The 20,768-nt window shown below is 41.6% G+C and overlaps 1 protein-coding gene across 2 annotated transcripts in view; it reads left to right on the top strand.

The window, feature by feature from the left end:
• The window catches only part of NPTN (neuroplastin), a 91,553-nt gene that overhangs the window by 49,477 nt on the left and 21,308 nt on the right, over nucleotides 1-20,768 (top strand). The window contains exons 2-4 of one of the 2 annotated variants that reach the window (XM_081084905.1): nucleotides 8,802-9,149; nucleotides 13,970-14,141; nucleotides 18,133-18,227. In XM_081084905.1, coding sequence (XP_080941031.1) covers nucleotides 8,802-9,149; nucleotides 13,970-14,141; nucleotides 18,133-18,227 — 615 coding nt within the window. The remainder of the gene's footprint in view (nucleotides 1-8,801; nucleotides 9,150-13,969; nucleotides 14,142-18,132; nucleotides 18,228-20,768) is intronic. The other variant, XM_081084906.1, reaches the window with a different exon arrangement.

Below are 20,768 nucleotides of genomic sequence, written 5' to 3' on the forward strand. Positions count from 1 at the left end.
AGTGTGGTTTCAACTATAAACTGTTTATGTTTTGGAAATAATTCCTTAGCTGGGACCACCAGGACTATATTACCTAACATCTTGGGATGTGATTCAAAGATTGAATTTCCCTATGTGCAAAGTATTTGACTCTTGTGGTTTCTGGGAATGGCTATTTAAAAGAAGGTTGGGAGGGGACTTCCTACCTCTTTCAGTTAAAATATCTTCTAGATTATATCCAGACTATTAGCTTGAATGAGTGTGTTCATTGTCATTCTCATGGGATTGTATGAGGATGAAAGAATGAGCTGAATTGTAGTATTCTGTGAAAGAATGAGCTAAATTGTATTTAAATCCTGAATGTTGGTATGTTGTCAGGGACAGAAAATGAGCTTGTGTTATCAAAGCTTGTGTGAATCTATAGACAAGTGAATTTCACAGAAAAAGTAATTAGTGGAGATAAGCTTTTGGTTAGTAATTACCCATGGTTTTGAGAATGGTTTATTTACCTGGAGTATCCAACCTACCTAGCATATTGTTTTCATTTTGCCTTTAGTAAATCCTAATAGGAAGGTCAACTGAGGCATACTCTTAAAATGCTCCATAACTGTTCCCTGCCAACCCCCAAATAGTTTCTGACTTCAGAGTTCCATTTGAGTGTAGTTCTAGATTGGCTCATAGCTATTTTTGATAGTCTCTTGGGGCAAGAGAGCTTTTATGAGCATTTGCTTAAATATGTAAGGGTTTAACTGTTTGAAAACAAACCTTTCATTAAGAACACTACAGGCCTAGTGCACGAATTCATGCACCAGTGGGATCCCTCAGCCTGGCCTGCGGGATTGGGCGGAAACTGGCTCTCTGATATCCCCTAAGGCAGTGGTTCTCAACCTTCCTAATGCCGCGACCCTTTAATACAGTTCCTCATGTTGTGGTGACCCCCAGCCATAAAATTATTTTCGTTGCTACTTCATAACTGTAATTTTGCTACTGTTATGAATCGTAATGTAAATATCTGATATGCAGGATGTATTTTCATTGTTACAGATTGAACATGATTAAAGCATAGTGATTAATCACAAAAACAGTATGTAATTATATATGTGTTTTCCGATGGTCTTAGGCGACCCCTGTGAAAGGGTCGTTTGACCCCCAAAGGGGTTGCGACCCACAGGTTGAGAACTGCTGCCCTAAGGAGTCCCGGATTGTAATAGGGCATAATTGGGGCTGGGGAGGGACATGGGAGGTTGGCTAGCCAGGGAAGGACTGTGGGAGGGCTCCAGGGTGTGTCCAGCTCGTCTTGCTCAGTCCTGATCGGCCAGACCCCAGCAACAAGCTAACCTACCGGTTGGAGCGTCTACCCCCTGGTGGTCAGTGTACATCATAGCAACTGGTCGACTGGTCAACTGTCTGCCCCCTGGTGATCAGTGCACGTCATAGTGAGCGGTTGAGTGGCCTTAGTATATCATTAGCATATTACGCTCTGATTAGTTGAATGGATGATTGGACACTTAGCATATTAGACTTTTATTATATAGAACTAGGGGCCCAGTGCACAAATTCATGCACCTTGAAAGGAACTGTGGGCTGCAAGGCTGTGGTGGGCACAGGGGGGTCTCGGCCCATCCTCTGCGCCCCTGCCCGGACCCTCCCACTGCGGCCCTCAATCCCCTGTCTGCTGGCAGCCCCGCTCCTGCCGCCACTGCACCTGCTGACGGTGCCGGTCCCGCTCACACCTGCTGATGGCACGGAGCGATTGGGGCTGGTGCCAGCAGTGGGTGCAAGTGGGGCCGGCGCCATCAGCAGGTGAGAGCAGTGGCTGCTGCCCTGATTGCCCCTCAGGAGCAGAGGGAGGTGGAGAAGCCCTCAGAGGCAATCGGGACTGGCAGCTGCCGCTTGCACTCACTGACGGCGGCTCTGGCGCCGGCTGCCAGTGCGAGTGGGGCTGGTGCTGGCAGTGGGTGCAAGTGGCATCTGCCGGTCCTGATCACCCCTCAGGAGCAGAGGGAGGTGGAGAAGCCCTGAGGGGCAATCAGGGCCTGCAGCTGCCGCTCCCATCCACTGACAGTGCCGAGCGAGTGGGGCCGGTGCTGGGAGCAGGTGCGAGCACCCAGCGGGACCGTGGCGTGTGGGAGCAAAGAATTTTCAGTAACCACCAGAGGCTCGCCCTGGTGACAGCCACTGGCGCCCTGCCTTGGTCTGGCGCCGCTGCTCTCCTGCTCCACCATCCTGTTGCAGCCAATGCCCACTATGTTCCGCGCCCTGCTGCCGACAACTGCCATGTTCCGCGCGCGTGCTGATGGTCAGTGCATGTCATAGCAACCAGTTGTTTGGTTGTTCCGCTGTTCAGTTTATTTGCATATTAGGGTTTTATATATATAGAAGATTCTTTGAGAGACAGCTGATTTGTATGAATTTGTCTATTTCCTTTGGATGAGACATACTAGGTTTTTAATGGCTGGCAAAACTAGCTTTTGTCCTTTGTGTACCAGCAACTTGAGTACTGTTTGTGGAGTTAGGAAGTAGATTTTCTAAAGTTTCCTAAAAATACTAGCTTGATAGCAATTTGTGGTTTCTGCATTTTCCCCATTGCATGCATCCTGTTTTTAAAAATGAAGATTATGGTCAGTTTGATGTCACAGTCAAAATGGGACTTGATCTTTTGTGTTTAACCTCACTATCTTTATTCATGGTTAAATTATAATGCCTCTTTCCTCCTGGGGTGAGGAAAAATTGTTTAGTTTCAAATGAGTATCTTTGATAATGAAGCTATTTGCCTCAGTATTATAAAAGAGTAGACTAAGTGACTAGAATTTTCTGATAAATAACATATAAGCAGAGCCCAATATGCAGGGTCATAGGAACATGTTAGACATGCATGAAGAGAAGTGAAAGAGGGGTCACATTTCTGAGCTGATCATTCTTTTTGCTATTAAAAATTTCCAGTCCCTTCTATTTCTTAGATCTGGTGTCAAATTCTATTTTGACTTTTATAAGATTTTGTTTTTAACCAGAATTATTTCTGGTTTTTTAAATTATTCCTGGCAACCTTACCTTATTTATTGTTGTTTTCTATTTGAAACATGTTGAAATTCTTTAGGTTAGTGGTTTTCAATGCATTTTTCTTTTGGAAAATTGGAAAAATTCAGAAAAAAAGCATAGTTAGACAACCCCCCCTTTCTCAAGGGTGAGTCTCTGAGCCCTAGTTTCCCCTCCCTACCCCCCACTTTCTCCCACACTGCCTTTGAGGTACCTCAACAGAACACCCAGGATTGGTCCTTTATATTATAGAGTACAATGCTTGCATAAAAGGCCATTTTATTATTACATTTATAAGTATGCAGGCTACATTTTTGTGTGTGTGTGAACCTCGCTATATGATCTTATGAAGAAATAGGAACAATTTTTCAGATGAGACTGGTTGAAGAAGTTGAAGAATCCAACCCAGATGTTGTAAACCATGACTCATTTCCCTATAAGATGAGCTCTCAGCTTAATAGAGACCCTTATCCACTTATCCAATAGCAAGCAGTACATTTGAGACTCAGGGTGTGTAACCTGGGGGTCTGGGACACCCCTGTATTATATGTAAAATTTTGTTTGTGTGTATTTTCTGGGATGAGAGAAGCCCATTGCTTTTTGTCATTCTTACAACGTAAAAAAAATTTTTTTTTAAATTAATTTTAGAGAGGAAGGGGGGGGGGAGAGATAGAGAGAGAGAGAGAGAGAGAGAGAGAGAGAGAGAGAGAGAGAAGAGAGAAGAACCAGAAACAGCAATGTGAGAGAGAAACATCGATTGGTTGCCTTCTGCACACTCCCTGACCAGGCATCAAATCCGAACCTGGGTATGTGCCCTGAGCAGGGATTGAACCCGCTATCTTTTGGTAAAAGATGACACTCCAACCAATTGAGCCACATTGGCCAGGGCTACAGCATATATCTATTTCTTTCTTTCTTTCTTTCTTTCTTTCTTTCTTTCTTTCTTTCTTTCTTTCTTTCTTTCTTTCATCTATCATCTATCTGTCTGTCTGTCTATCTATCTATCTATCTATCTATCTATCTATCTATCTATCTTTTAAGCCTGGCAGTAGGAATTGACAACAGGACTGAATGAAAATCCTTGTGGATGATCAGCCATATCAAATGCTTATCCTCCTTACTTGTGCTAAAGTAATTTAACATTTGCATAGAGCTTTACAGTTTACAGAACTCTTGCACATATATGACTTTCACAGCTATACCCTGTAAGTAGGTAGCATCATTCCTATTTGAAGAAACTCCTCAAAATAAAGAGAATTTAAATTGTGGAGATGTGACTCAAAACTGACATTATTTCTTAGACCGAAATTAAACTAATCTGACATTATCCAAAATCCTATAACTACTATTTTACCTTACATTTTGTAAATTTACAGTTTGACCTGCCTAGTATTCAGCATCTTCTCCTATATCATTGCTAAGCAGCTTGCTTTGTAATTGGTAGGTTTACAATTTACTCCTTTTTTTTTTAAGGAGAATCTTGTACTGCCTCTTTTTATTTTAATTACTCATGGGCTTTCCATCTTGTTCATAATCTATCAGATTTAATGGCTTAAAACTCTAATAACATTCATTAATTCTTTGACTCCATACTGCTGTTATCACTCTCCCCATTCTAGATTGCTCTAAGGATAAAAAGGAATGAAGAATTCTTTTCTTTTTCATTGCCTTCTGCAATTAATATTTCCATTCTGATTCTCAGGTTAATTTTTTTGTTTCTTAAGGAAGTTTGGATAATCCAAACTAACCAGCCTGTTGTGGAGCAGGCCTGAAGGCTACTGCACATCACCTGTTAAGCATTATTTCTGTAGAGACGAATAATAATGCTAACATTGAGTACTTACCATGTACCAGGCACTTTTTTATGCTGTGTTATTTAGTATAATTCTCACAATAACTCTATGACATTGCTACTGTTATTGGCTCTGTTCTACAGATTAGCAAGAAGCTCAGAGAGATTAGGTCACTTGCCTAAAAACATAAAATTAGGAACAGGGCCTCTTTTGAACTAGATTTTCCCATTTCTCCAAAGCAGAAGGCTGTCTTAAATATGCCAAGTAGATTCCTTTAGCTATTTGCATGGTATAATTTCAGAATAAAGGATGGGCCCTGGTTTAGAAGCTAGTGATGGGGACAATCTTAATTTCCAAGCCCTTGTTATGTCTGCCTGATAGAGGTAGATGTGAAAGGAAAAGATTTGAATTTGGAAAATTCTTTGTAAATACTGACATCTCTAAATATAGTTTAGACTAATCCATGAGATCAGACCTATATACCTCCTTCCTGCTGCAGAGAATGAGGTTACCCCATTTCTGTCCACTCCCAGAGCCTCAGGCCTGCCTTACCCTTGGTTGGGTACCCGTGGAATGAGTGCATATATTGACTTATGAGCTGCCTCTGGTGTAAGGAATTTCATTTCTTTTTCTTTCTTTTTTTTTAACATATTTTATTGATTTTTACAGAGAGGCAGGGAGAGAGATAGAGAGCCAGAAACATCGATGAGAGAGAAACACCGATCAGCTGCCTCCTGCACACTCCCCACCGGGGATGCGCCCGCAACCAAGGCACATGCCCCTGACCGGAATCGAACCCGGGACCCCCCAGTCCGCAGGCCGACGCTCTATCCACTGAGCCAAACCGGTTTTGGCGGAATTTCATTTCTTAAATGAACAGTAAGGGTAGGCAGACTGTATAAGTAACTTGTGTATACTGCCTCTTAGCAGTTAACACATTGTTTGCAGGTAGTTTTTATCGCGCACTAACAGGTGGCGCAGGCCATTTTTGCTAATTTTTTGCGCAAATGGCAACATTCAGTAAAATTACAATAACTTTAGTTTACGTATTTATACGTTACCTGCATTCTACCGATAGTCTATAAAAAACGTATTAATACGTGTCCCATGATCTACTACCAGTCAACGCTACCAGTCAGCGTAAAACGTATGAATACGTTTCCTGCATACAATGTGTTAGGAGTTATTTAGACAGACTTGAAATACTGTACCTATAACCCCAGTATCAGTTTGTCTTACTAAATCTTCTTTTTGAGGTACATGATGAGAGAGAGAGCGCGCGCGAAAGAAATAGAGAAATGGTCTTGTGTCCTTGGCTGTCATTCCCTCTTTATTATGAGGCATAAAGGAGAGAACAGCATGAGTCACCCACAGGGAATTAGTAGTAGAGAGGGGCTTGAAGGGGGATCAGCTGTTTAAAAAAAAAAAAGTAAAAGCAGGCTAGATTTAAAGGCCTGGTTTGGCAGTAGTTAGCTGAGAGAGGGAGAGAAGTTTGTCTTATGACCTGTTCAATGATTGCCCTGGAGGTAAATGAGAATTTCAGCTGTAGAAAACACTGATGGTTCCTCTGTGGAGTGAGGCTAGGTTTTTTGCTCCCTTAGGGCATAAGTGAAAGCAGTTTTCTTGGAATTGGACTAAACTTGCTCTTCTGTGTTTCCTTTTTCTTCTCACCCTCTGCTACATATCTACACATCCAGTTTTTCCTGCCAGAGAGCTCCTTCTTTCTCTGGCTGCTAGCCCCAGCTGTCATCTTTGCCTCCCATTGCCCATCCCCAGCTTTGCAATTTTACATTATGCTTTTCCTGATTTTACTGTCTCCAACTTTTATACTCTGCCTATCCTCTTCCTCCACCCCCAGCTTCTAAATCCCTCCCTCCTCCAAAGCCAGTGGCCACCATTCAATTTCCTTCTTTCTCATTGTTGAACAGAATGCACTGATGTTAGAACTTTGTCAAACCTGTTTGAGATCTGAGCCCAGTTATGTATTATAGTGGGTGGAGATGATAGTAGGAAAGGGGCGGGAGGTTGTTTTTCTAAAATGTAGGCTTTCCTAAAATATTAGATGACTTTTGACTCAAAGATCAAACAGATGCTTCTGCTGGCCTTCCAACTTTAGGCAGTGTGCTCATGTTGAGGGCACATATTTGTTTGAAAACCCTTGGTAATGAAAGGCAGGACAGTGAGTCAGGCTCTGAGCTGCCTGCTTCCTCCTGCTGTTGCTAGCTGGTTCTCCTGAATGGGAGCTAATTTTGGATGGATAATAAAGTAGATGGTTGCTAATAACTTTCCCTTTCTAACTGTGATCTCACAGTATAGGCATACCTCATTTTATTGTTTTTCACAGATGTTGTGGGTATGTTTTGTTTGTTTGTTTGTTTTACAAATTGAAGGCAAGACATGCTCCCTGCACCAGCAAGAAGATTATGATTAGCTTTATTGCAGTGGTCTGGAACCAACCCACAGTATCTCTGAGATATGCCTGTATTATATAGAGAGGGTTTTTCCCCTCCTTTACTGCTAGAAGGAGAAATAGATGTTTTCATGATATTTGAAACTGCCAAGGAATCCCCTACGTGGCTTGTTTATAGGCAGTAAGGTTTATTGGAAAGAACTGTAGATGAAGAGATGAAGACCTATGTTCTGATCCCAGCTTTAGTCAGGATTTGCTGCCTTAAGTGATCTTGGGCAAGTCATGAACCTTTCTCTGCACCTGCCCCATGAACTTTGTGAAATTATGTGAATGAAATGAGATGTGATATGTGTGGAAGCACTTTGTAAACTGTTAGGTTTTAGCTGAATGAACCCTTGGTGGAGTAAGTAGCTGAGAGTATGCTTGCACTGTGATTTGGTTTTCTGTGGACCCCACTCCAAGTTCTTCAAATAAACTTGGATTTTTAAAAATTCTCTCTGCCATTGCCACCTTGTCTTATGACAAGTAAATTTTGGACAAGTGAAAGTAGGCATCAACTTTAGTTTCTGGGCAGTGCCTGGCAACATTGTTGAGGCTTAGCCTTCACCATAGAGTTTAATTTAATTCATCATTATACATCTTTCATTCTTTTTGAGCTGGCCCCTTTGAGCCAGGCAACTAAACTATGTAGAGAGAGCCTGCCAAGTACCATGGGTATTTTTAAGACTAACTTTTCAGGATAATTTTCTAGTTGTATGCACTTATGGGATTATGGAGGGCATAGTCCATCCCTACATTCATTGGCAGTGAGTTGGGTTGCTGTTATTATTGGTTCCACTCCTGAGCTGACCCCCCATAGTAATTCTCACTCTGAAGATGGTCTTGTTCTCCTATGCCTGAGGGTCTTCAGTCAAGTAGAGGCTGCCTAATCACAGATAACTAGGTTGTTTGTTTGCCATAGGCCCAGGGAAGAATATGATGTGGGGAAAATCTAATCTGAATTCAGGATAGAATCTTGTATGAGAGAGAAATTTGTTACCCTTTCAGTTGAAATTTGAATTCTGACTCCCAAGAGGTGTTCATAGGTTAGTTAATAACTTCTTGTCGAGGCCCACAAAAGACATTGTATTTTTAACAATGTGTTCATCCAAAAGAGAGATCCTGACTTCGTGAATACACCTACTGCAACTTCTGGTTATTATCTTTCATCACTTGAGTTTGAACAGGTTATGGTTTGTGCTCTAAGGAAAGACTCCTTCCTGACACCCGAGGCTTTCCCATTTCTACCAGCTGGGCCCATTGCTAAAATGCTTTCCAGTGGGCTTGCTTTTGCCTGGCCAGCACCTGGGCTGCCCCAGCTTGTAATTAGCCTGCCTTTGCTTCATAAACTTCCCAGGGTGGTTCTTCTTCTAAAAGCTTGTATGAAATGCTGTTTACTGTTTCTTTAGAGTTTAAAAATTAATCCTTTTGTGTTCTTTGCAACTCATTTGCTTTTTTCTTTTCTTTAAATTACTATTAACACCTGTTGATTCTTTTTTTTTCTGATTGGCCTGTCACTGCATTCCTGCTCCCCCTCCCTCTAGCTGGGTTTGTCAAGTCGCCCATGTCAGAAACTAAGCTCACTGGGGACGCCTTTGAGCTGTACTGTGATGTGGTCGGGAGCCCCACGCCAGAGATCCAGTGGTGGTACGCAGAAGTCAACCGAGCAGAGTCTTTCAGACAGCTGTGGGACGGTGCACGGAAGCGCCGTGTCACCGTAAACACCGCCTACGGGTCAAACGGCGTGAGTGTGCTGAGAATAACCCGGCTCACCTTGGAGGACTCTGGGACTTACGAGTGCAGGGCCAGCAACGACCCCAAGAGGAATGACTTGAGGCAAAACCCCTCCATAACATGGATTCGAGCCCAGGCCACCATAAGCGTCCTTCAGAGTGAGTTCAGCACCCTACAGTAGTAGTACTGTAGTCATTAGAGGTGGCCCAATGATCCTTCCCTTCTGCTTCCTTTCCCTCTTCCCCAGTATGATCACTCACCCCACCCCTTGTCTTCGTTTTTTTCAGACCCATAATCCTACTAATTGTAGTGTATGAAAACATCTGTGGCAACATTTTTTCTCCTTTACTGTCCTTTCTACCTCCCGTATTCCCCACCCCTTCCTTGTGTCTTTCTCCTCAGGAACAAAGAACTTGGGGAAATTGTGACTGTCCAAAATCATCTGCATTGGGAAGAGGTGGGGAGGAGGGAGTACTGGGGAGACTGAAAAACAAACAAAAAACCCACATAAAACTCACAAAACCAGGCAGTCAAACCAGCATAGTGTTGAATTGTTTCTTTACTTCCCCTTTAATTTTATAGTAGGTTTCCTGCTATCCTTTTGCTGATTTATTCTCTGGTGTCTTTCTATTTTTGTTTCTCTCTACAATCTACTTTTTATTCTATTCATTTGTTTGAAGCTCTCTGGATAGCTGCCTTCACCTCTATAGTTTTCAATTTATGTCTGCCCAGCCTTTTCCCTCACTGTGACTTGGTGTCATTTTGTTCTGTGATGGGAATGTCGCTATTGGTGCGGTGTCGGTGGTATGTTTTGGTTGTTGGATGGCATGTAAGTTTGGATATTTCCGTAGTTCCAGTTCTTTTTCTTTTCTAAAACAGTAGCATGCACTTCTTTGATAACAGCCTTCCACTATAGCAGTATGCTCCTCACTGGTCCTGCCCATCCAGTCCCCTGTTCTCTTAAAAGCAGCAGCCTAAGATTTCCTCCATATGTCTTGCTATGGAGTCAGGTGACTCTAAGCTGCAAGGTATTTAATTAAAACCCCATCATGCTGTTTTGAAGTCACAGATGCATCTGATCCCTATTCACAAACATGTTGACTCTGATGACTGATTGTTGGCACTGTGCTCCTCATCTCAGAGGCTGGCTACCCAGAAATAGTTTGGAAGACAATCACACTAGCTTTTAATTGTGTCTTGAAAAAGAAAAGGAAACTAGAATCCAACCCAGTTCCTCTGAGTGATGAGGGTAAGCTGAGCTGCTGCCTCAGAATCATCCCCTGAATCTGTTGTAGCAAGTACAAGTAAGACATTAGACACAGGAGCTTTTGGGGCCATCTCTGTTTCTGAAAAGTGTCTTCCTACTTGTGTGGTGGGAAGGAGAGGAAGGGAGAAGCTACTACAGAGCCAGTATTCTCAACCAGGAAGACTTCTAGCTCTACATCTGACCTGATTATAATTGAGAGAACATTTTCTATTTAATGATAAGATCCTCTGTGTTTTTTTCACCTTCTCTTCAAGGATTCAGTAGTAAGAGACCTATAACCAGTTCTGGCTTAAAGAACTGATTGATTTAGAGAGAGTAAAAATAAAATAGCAAGTTAGTCATCCTTTATAGTAATTAAGAAGATGCCTATGAAGAAAAGAGGCCTTGAGGAGAGAGAGGAGAGGCAACTGCAGTTGGCACTGTTGAATCAGAGAAACTGCTTCTGGAAAGGGGAAAAGAAAACCTTGTCTATGTGAAAATGGGGAACATTAACCCAGTAATATTTTTTATTTAACATTTTTTCCCTTGCACGCCTCCTTCTCCTGCCCCCTTGCTCCTTTCCTTAAAACAGTAGAATTACCCAAATGGCCACAAAGATCTGCAGAAGTTGATAGGCATGGACTGGCATTTGCTATTTATATTGCCAGGAGCCTGACTCTAATAAGACTCCCACTTAAAAGGTTATGCCTTGGGGATAGAAGAAGAGGACTGCCAGTCTTGAGAGTACATAACATTCCCCCAGTTTACTTGCAAGTAAGCTTCCTAAGTTTAGGGGTGTCTGCGCAAGGTTGAATGAAACCCTGGCTAGTTTGGTATTTCCTCAGACTTCCCTATCAGTCATTTCACTCTAGTTAACTGTTTTAGAGAGCCAGACTGCTGCTGGTGCTTCTCCTCCTCCTCCTTTTTTTTTTTTTAAAGCACCCGGATTCCACTCTAATCATATTGTTTTATGATCCCCAAGGACATTTGCCTCCTGGGGAAAGTTGAAGTCTTCTGCCTAAGAATGACCTCCTGGTAGTACTTTCCCCTAAAGCTCCTTGTGTAATGTAAGGCTGGAAGAGAAATGTGCCCAGTTTTTGGGATATCTCTCTGGCCACTGCATGTTCTACATATGAATGATGGCTAAGGTAAGGATCTCCTACTGCTTCTAAATAGGAATTTGTGGCAGGTAAAAAAAATTTGAATTTGTTATAAATGTTCATTTCTCTTGGACTTTTGTAGGCATTGCTTGGTCACAGAAATAAAAGCCCCACCTCCGTCCTGGTACAGAATGCAGGTGTGGCTTTGTGCCCAAAGAGGATGGTCTAGCACTGGTTTCCATATACAGCAGTCATGGGAGACAGTTTACCCCACCTCACTACCTTTCTAATGTGCAGAATCATATTTAAACCCATTTACATTATTCACTTGCTCCCAGCTGATTCTCTCCTGGATCTTTAACACTTAGGGGGAAAGTGCTTTCCTTTGTCTTCCAAGAATTCTTGGCAGAAAGTCTACCAGGTTGCTTTTATCAACTTCTTAATAACCCTGAGCTGTAATGGTCATTTGCATCACCACAGGTAAGAGTAGCATTTATTTTGGCTTCCTTGTATTTAAACATCTGGAAGCTCTTGGCCTCATTCTCAGAGTTTGTCCTTTCTCAGTATAGTCTGAGAGGAAGAACCAGAAGGAGAGCCCCAAATGGGACTAAAAATGATATTGGATAATAAAAATTAGGCAAAAACCTAAAAGTGTGTTTTGAGTTTTAATGTTACCTTTATATTTTTTAATTTCTGTGGAGTATTGGTTCTCTCTCTTTTGTTTTTGCTTGGTTTTGATTTTTCTTGGAGTTATGATGCTTTTTGTTGATGATGTGTGTGCGCCTTCCATTGCAGGGTTTGTAACCGTTCTGCTCGACTTAAGACCCAGGGATTTGGCTACTGTCGGTGTGTTTTGGAAACCATGGGACACCACTGCGCTAACATGTTTACATGCATCTGCTTCTGTGTTAGTGGCTGCTATGCCTCCATTATCTGTACATAGAGACCCTGTTTGATGTTACCAATAAGGACCAGTGCTGACTGGAAGATAACCACTATCCTTTTGCCAGAGTTGGAAAATAGTGAGAACCAATTTAATTGAGCAAACTTAAGGATTTGCTTTATTTATCACTTTTTTTTGACGATCTGACCTATACAGTCAGAAATGTTACATTATAAGGTGGTCCTTGGGCATTACAATGTTCACGTGTCCCATGACCTCTTTATTCCCTTCCTCTCCTCACATAATGAGCACAGCTTAGTTCCAGTGGAGGGAGAGAGTTCTGTCCTCTAGAGTTAACCTCAGCATTACATTGCATAAAGTGGTGTTAGGGAGCTGCTACAAAGTTGTAGACAGGATGTAGCCAGGTACAGGGGTATGGAAAGTCAGTCAAGGATTTCTGAAAAAGAATTGGGAAAAAAATAAAAAAGCAAATATCTAATTGTGGAATGGGAAAAGATAGCTAATTTAGACTTACCCTGAAAATGATGGACCAAAAATAGAAAAAGAACTAAGCTTGGGAAAAGAGTAAAGATAAATAACAACAACATCTTGACTTTAATACAGTGTTGGAATTCCAAGTGCTTTAAGGATGAACCTTCCAGGAATGATATAGTGTGCCTTAAAAATTTTCTGGTCATTGTCCTATAACATTTGACTTAGGTTATTTTTGTAGATGTTAAAACTAGTGATCCCTGGTTGTCTTAGCCCAGGATAGAACCAGAGGATAAAGTATATAACTTGCTTTGGGTGGAAGGTATGTAGGGTGTTTCGGGTTGTGGGGCAGGGATAGAGAATTGAGCCAGATGTGTTTTAATAGGCCGGGCTTTGCCACTGACAGTAATAATGGCCTTGCACAGTCATTTTACCTTTCTAGCTCTTAAAGAGTGGGATTCAGTGAACTCTAAGGGCCTTTCTTCTAAAATTCCAGGAGCCCATAATACCAACATATACTGTATTCTAGTTACAATTATATTATCTCAGAATGGGATGTGTTTTAAAAGTACAGTTCTGAAAATAATTTTGTTTTAGGAATAAATAAATATGGGCTGGAGAGAACTAATGGTTCCTTAAGAATTTTCCCTCAGCAAAATTTGGAAAATGCTTTTAGGATCTACACTGCCTCCCCCGCCCGCCCCCCCCCCCGCCCCCGCCCCCGCCCCCGCCCCATAATTAATGACCGTGGCTGGTTTGCAATGGGCTTATCAGATTTACATGTAGGACAACCCGTATATGTATTACCTAGTTACTGCTATTCTGTTCAAGGTCCTAGTGACTCCATAGGGAGTTTATTAGTTATATAAATGATACTGTCTTTATCTTTAGAATTGTAAGGTGGAGACTGGGTTTCTATTTGAAGGGGAATTAATTGGTGGTTCTTATGTCATAAAATGGTGGTATTCAAAAGTGTAAATGGGTTGTTGCCAGTACAAGCACCCGTAATACTCCCATTCTTTTCACATCTAGGCCAACTGGTCTTCAGGCTGTTGTCTGCGCTAGTGGTCATTTGCTTATAATCATTGTTTTTCCTTTCTTGACTTCCTCCAAAGTTGGTAAAGTGAAATTCCTTATGTGGTCCTGTCTACCCTCCCTCTTTTTCTAGTCTCCCCATCCTACCCCGTCCAACTTTCAGGCCAGGGTCGCAGAAAATGGAAGGCTATGGCTCCCTATCATTGTGCACTCTTATTACAGAACCAAGAATTGCCACCAGTGATGACGTCATTATTCGAGACAGCCCTGCTCTCCCTGTCACCCTGCAGTGTAACCTCACCTCCAGCTCTCACATCCTTACATACAGCTACTGGACAAAGAATGGGGTGGAACTGACTGCCACTCGTAAGAATGCCAGCAACATGGAATACAGGTGAGAGGGTCTAGCGGCTTCTGAGAAGATGGGAAGGAGTGTGGCTGAGCTTACTTGATACTCATAATCCATAATTATGCTATGTGAGAGAGACCTGAGATATATATGGTCCTCCTCTGGAGAGTCTAATCCAATATAACTGAGGTGAGGCTCAGCAATCTATAAGAGATTTTCAAATGATTCTAATGAGCCATAGATGATCCTGTCATTGTGATCATAGATTGAAGGCATAGGGAGTGGTTTTTCTCAGGGTCACAATGTTAGTCAATAGGAAAGTCACAATTAGAATGCAGGTCTCTTGACTTAATCCTGTAGTTTGAGGAATCAAATTGAAATCTGCTTTAGGACTCTTAGAGCAAGGCCACCCTAAGTGATCTTCCCACTGGGTAGATGATTTCCTAGTGAATTACTTTTTCGGAGTGTTTAACATAACCATAACCTGATCAGGACCAGTGGATACAGGGCTGTTTAGTGATCTGGAATAAGGATGGTAGCCTGGAAATAATCCTTTGATGAAAGGGAGATATTTGCTAATTGATGTTATCTGGCACCTAAAGATTTGGTGCTTTTTTGGAATATCTAGTAACACATGGCACCTCACCTTTCAGAATAGTTTGTTCCTGTTTAAAAGCTAATCTGGAAAAGGATCAACTAATCCTGCTGGCAGCATGATACAGTGCAAAGAAAGAGTACACTGCAGTGAGAACAGGGGAACCTGTGTATCCAGTAGTAGCAAGGCCATTCCACAGTATTTTGCAGAATTGAGATCTTTTCATACCCCTTATTTAGTTGATCCACATTAATCATGGATCTTCCTCCTTTTTGGGGGGTAATGAAACTAAGATTCAATAACTGTTGCTTGCTTTCAAGGCCAAATACTATATCTAATAAGTTTCAGAATCAAGGCTAGGTTTCAGGTCTTCTTTCTGGAATATATGTCATTGTTTTTTTCTACTGTACCATATCGGTAAGTGGCAAGCTAATCTATCTCCACTGTAGTTTCTTCTGATATAAACTTGGAAATATAGCCTCTGTTATATATCCTTACAGTTTGGAAAAGGTTAATCAAATAGAGGTGTTGGATGGAATAAAAGGCATTATTTCTTGGCCTGTCCATTAGTTTTACAAATTTTATTTTTGATTTTTACAATACCAAACATCCAGTCATGTTTCAATGTACTAAACATCCAGTCATGTTTCTCTTGGATCTTGTGCTATGTCACCCAAAAGGCTTTAAATTGTAACTTCATAAAGTTTGAGCTTGACTTTATAAATGCATTTTCTCTTTTTTTTCTCAGCATATTTTAAAGCTCTCCAGAAGTGTTCTGCATTGTCAGAGGTTTTTTTGGAATCTGTGTTCTCCCACATTTTGTGGAATAACAACTGATGAGTCCCTTGGGCCACCCAATCAGTCAGCTCTGGAGCCAGTCTCAGATCTTGCTTCTGCTTAGACCAGTGGTTCTCAACCTTCCTAATGCCGCGACCCTTTAATACAATTCCTCATGTTGTGGTGACCCCCAACCATAAAATTATTTTCGTTGCTACTTCATAACTGTAATTTTGCTACTGTTATGAATCGTAATGTAAATATCTGATATGCAGGATGGTCTTAGGCGACCCTTGTAAAAGGGTCGTTCGACCCTCAAAGGGGTTGCGACCCGACCCACAGGTTGAGAGCCGCTGACTTAGTCAATAGTGGACATTTTCCATTTGCCTCATTTGCTTCTCAGTAGCTAGTCATAGGGAATGTGGTGGGAAGATTTCCACCCATAGGCATGACCTTATTTTCCCAAATCTTCTCAAGGAACTTAGAATAATAGTCTAAGCCAGCCGTGGGCAAACTACAGCCCGCAGGCCGCCGTTTGAAATGAATAAAACTAAAAAAAAAAAAGACCATACCCTTTTATGTAATGATGTTTACTTTGAATTTATATTAGTTCACACAAACACTCCATCCATGCTTTTGTTCCGGCCCTCTGGTCCAGTTTAAGAACCCATTGTGGCCCTCGGGTCAAAAAGTTTGCCCACCCCTGGTCTAAGCCCTGTAGATGGAGCTTCTGCTCCTACTCCAAGTTCTGGGACATTTGCTCCAAGCAGGTTACTCCTGTCTGTTTTCCTATTGGGAGAATATTGATTTAAGAAGAGGCACTTGTGTCAAATTGGGAAGACTCTTGACTGCTCCTCTGAGACTATTATGTTACCATAGATATGCTGAGATAGTCGGGGGATGGGCAGTGTCTTTCCTCATCCATGGTCTCTTAACTCTTGTTTTTGGAATCAACAGTAAGAGGATAAATGCATTGGGTTAGTCAGTGGTTGAGGTGAAGAGTTTTTCTGACATTTACTAGTGCAGTAGAGACGTGACCATCACAAGTATCATATTTTAGCCACTGAGCAAAAGAGCAGGAGCTATAGAATGTTTATTTTCTGGCCTGAAGGCTGTTGTTTCTCTGCTTTCTGTAATTACACACCAGCATTTCTGTACATGTTTAGGGGGTGATGTATAGGCCAGACTGGACTGAGCTGGTGTGAAGCTGGTCCACAGTGGCAAGAAAGCTTATTTGAGATGACCCTGTGGAATTCAAGGGAGTGCTGTACTGGCCATTATACATACTTCCTACAGTCCTTTCTGTCACTCTGCTTAATTTGTTTTTTTTTCACTCTGCTTAATTTGGTTTGGATCTGTGCACAGCTGTTCATTCATTTGAGTTTGTGTTCAGTCATTCATTGGTTCATTCCTTTACTATATCCATGTACCATGCTACGTGCTGGGTATAGAATTATGCATCAACTAAACAGTGCCTAGCCACATAGAACTTGGTTTGTTGGGAAAATGGACAATGATCAATCACATAAATATACAGGGTGGGGCAGACGGAGGTTTACACTTGTGAATATACAAAACACATAATTTATTCTATATTATTATTTATAAATTACTAGAGGCTCTGTGCATGAAATTTGTGCAAGGGGCTCGGCCCTCACAGTCTCGGCCGACTCTCACAGGCCCTCCCAGCCCTGGCTTCATCTGGAAGGTCATCTGGCTGTTTGGTCTAATTAGCATATTAGCTCTTTATTATATAGGATTATATTATTTTCCATGCAAACAACTCTAAACCTGCGTTTGCCCCACTTTCTATAATTATGCATTGTGATAAGTTCAGTGTAGTTTGAGAGAGGATGTCAGAAAGGGGGGATGTCACTTAGGTTGAGGGTGAAAGGTGGGCCAAGATAATGGAAAAAGAGCTTAGGTGGCTAAGAGTGATGGGAAGAGCATGCTATATAAAGAATGTCAAAGTTTTGAGATAGGAACAAGTTTGGCACATTAAAAAAACAAAAGAGACCAGCAGGGCTGGAAAGTGGCTGAGATGAGGCTAGGAAGGTGGGCAAGGTGCCAGATCATGCAGGGCCCTGGAGTTTTAGCTGCAGCTAAAATCCTTAAAAGTTTAGCTACATCTCTGGCAGATGCTTTGATGGCAGATTTGTTTGTTTGTTTTTGTTTATTTTGTTACTATCTCTGGGTCCTGTTAGTGAGTAGATTTATTGAAAGGCATGCTGTTAAAATACAGGATAGGAAGTACAGGACTACTAAAACAAGGTCTCTAGGGAAGCACAGAAACAAGTTTGCATTTTTTCCTGTTCTTATTTATTTGACTGGAACTATGAGGTGAGCAAGAAGTCCATTGCCTATATCTGAATATAGATGATAATACTTTGTGCAGCCTTTTATTTTGATTGTTTTGTGGTTTATTTGCGCCATTAGACTGGAACACCTTAAGGTTTGGGAACATGTGTCATTTCATCTTTGTATTTCTGGCACCTAGTAAGGAGTAACCCAGAGGGAGGTTTTTCCTTTTAGGTAGGAGGAGGTAAGTTGCATTCAGGGGCACAATTTGGAAAGCAGAGTCCCTCGTTGCCCCCCTAGATTCTCTTTTTGTATATTTTGACTATTCCCAGCTTCCTCACTTGATTTTTCTTCCTATCTCTGCAGGATCAGTAAGCCGAGAGCTGAAGATTCAGGCGAATACCACTGTGTATATCACTTTCACAGTGCTCCTAAAGCAAATGCCACCATTGAAGTGAAAGGTACAACCCAACAGAGGCTGTGGTGTGAGCCTCTCACTCTTCTTCTGAAATATTATTTTGGTCTGGATCCCTAGACTTCAAGCTTTTCTTGTTTCCATTATGGGAGGCAATATAACGTTATTAGGACTTAGGAGCTCAGCTACCCAGGTTTAAATCCATACCCCATCATCTACTAGCTGTGGGACTGTGATAAATTATTAATTTATGTACATTTGTTTGTAAAACCTGCCTCATGGGTTTGTTAGGTAGATTAAATAAGTTTACAGAGTAGGTTGAACCATATGAAATTACTGTTTTTGTATTTTAAAAATGCTTGAATGTTGACAGCTGTGTGTGGTTCAGCCTTATGTAAAGCTCTTAGAGCAGTGCCTTCTGAGTATTATTAAATAGGTCTCTCCAATGGGCCAGCAGAATTTGTCAAAGTACAGTGTTCTGGGTAAACATTAACTATTTATGGATAATTCATTAGAATTTTCCTATTAACTCTGGGTGCATGGCATCTTAAAGATGAGGCTGCAGCTGAAAGATCCAAGAAAGACCAATAGAATTGTATGAGTTGGAACTACTTAAGTACATCATTAATCCCAGCTTTCCTGTGTTATTTCAAAGAAGCAACTGAGATCCAGAAAAGAAACCACTGCTCTGTGCCATACAGTGAGCTGGTGGTCAAGCTAGCATAGAACCTTAGGTTTTGACTCCTAGTCCTTTGTTTTTCCATTTTATGAAATGACCATAGGGAGGCGGGGTTACTGTTTGAAGTCAGACTGAAGAGATGAGGTTGTTGTTGTTGTTGTTTTAATTTAAATTTTACTTAGGAAGACATCTTGTACTTTAAATCCATAGGGTATGGTCTTTAGAAGCTAGAGGGATACCTTTAGGAAATAGGAAGGACCTACTATATGTAGGTATTCAGGTGTTCCTTAAAATATTTAGAAGACTAAAAATTCAGATTCAAGAAAGGCTTAGACACATTTACAGTTTCTATTATATGTTGTTATTAAATGAAAATAATGCCTTGGTGACACAGCCCTGACTTGTGAGTGCATGGACAGCCAGTTCCTTTTCTGGCTGCCAGGTTGAATTCTAAATGCCTGAAGGTTGACTCACAGTTGCATGGTTTCAGTCTACACAGGCCAGAGAACCTGGATTTGATTAAATCAATGGCTTTTCTTGGAGAGATCTGGGTTTAGTTTACCTTTGTTTTTAAAGAATGCCACATTTGTTCAACATGAGGATGAAGGTATGAGAAAGCATTTTCTCAGCCAGCCAAGGGCTTTTCCCCACTTGGGTGAGCTGAGCTCTGTGGGGAGACTCTTCTGTAAGACCTGAGGACCTGCAACATTCCAGGCTGAGCCTTTGGCACAAAGTCCAAGTGCAGAGGGAACAGGATGAGTGAGAGAAGGAAAGTGGTGTGTCTGGTTAATAGTCCTCTCCAAGTCTAAAGGATAATTACATACAATTACAAGTCCTGATGAACTGTAATCTTAGCGATTTGATGTTAATGATTTCTAAGCAGCACTTTCAGGAGTGGAAACAAAGGTTGTTTTTCCATTGGTTTGGCTGCTCGAGGTGGGATTCAGTGGCCCTGAGGCACCTTTCCTCACATTCTGTTGAGCAGATATGAAGTGATCTGGAGGTCAGGGAAGAGGAGGCTACAGGCAAGAGTGTTTCTAGAGGAAGGGACAGCTTAGACCAGGGGTGGGCAAACTTTTTGACTCGAGGGCCACAATGGGTTCTTAAACTGGACCGGAGGGCCGGAACAAAAGCATGGATGGAGTGTTTGTGTGAACTAATATAAATTCAAAGTAAACATCATTACATAAAAGGGTACGGTCTTTTTTTTTTTTTTTTTTTAGTTTTATTCATTTCAAACGGGGCGGATCCGGCCCACGGGCCGTAGTTTGCCCACGGCTGGCTTAGACGGTATCTTGCCATAGTGAAGATGCAGACTGTGCACTGTTGCATTTTTACTGTACAATAGCCCTGTGAGGAGATTGGGCAGGTGGTGATAATCCTGGTTTTAAAGAAGTAGACCTAAGGAAAATTCTTTTTATAGAATCCTAAAACATATTTTGTGACTAGCTTGGACAGATATGTTAGTCTCTTAAGAAAATTCATAAAGAATTCTAGTCTTTCTCTCTTCCCTCTCTTCTCGAATACCTGGACAGAAAACAGTGAAACACTTAACGTCAGTCAGGTAATGGATAGTTTAGTACGGTAAAGACTGAACATTTGGCTTTTTCTGTGTAAGTTTTTAAAGGTTTGCCTCAGGCCCCGGATCATATTCTAGGCTAGCTCCTGAGTGTGGTGGGGTAGAAAACTGCCTTGCATTTAGAGTGGGGTAAGAGGGGTGGTGTGTTATTCCCAAAGCATTTTGATATAAACTCATTTTATTTCTTCAGTGCCTATAAGGTGGAGTAAGAGACAGTTTTCTTTTTATAACTATAATGATTTGAAAAATCTTCTGAGTAATAGAGAGGTAAGAGGTATCTGTACTTGAGAACAGAAATTCCAGGGGATTCAGGGAACGTAAGTGACCTC

Source organism: Myotis nattereri, assembly GCF_964212035.1.
Source record: "Myotis nattereri genome assembly, chromosome: 1".
Lineage (NCBI taxonomy): Eukaryota > Metazoa > Chordata > Mammalia > Chiroptera > Vespertilionidae > Myotis > Myotis nattereri.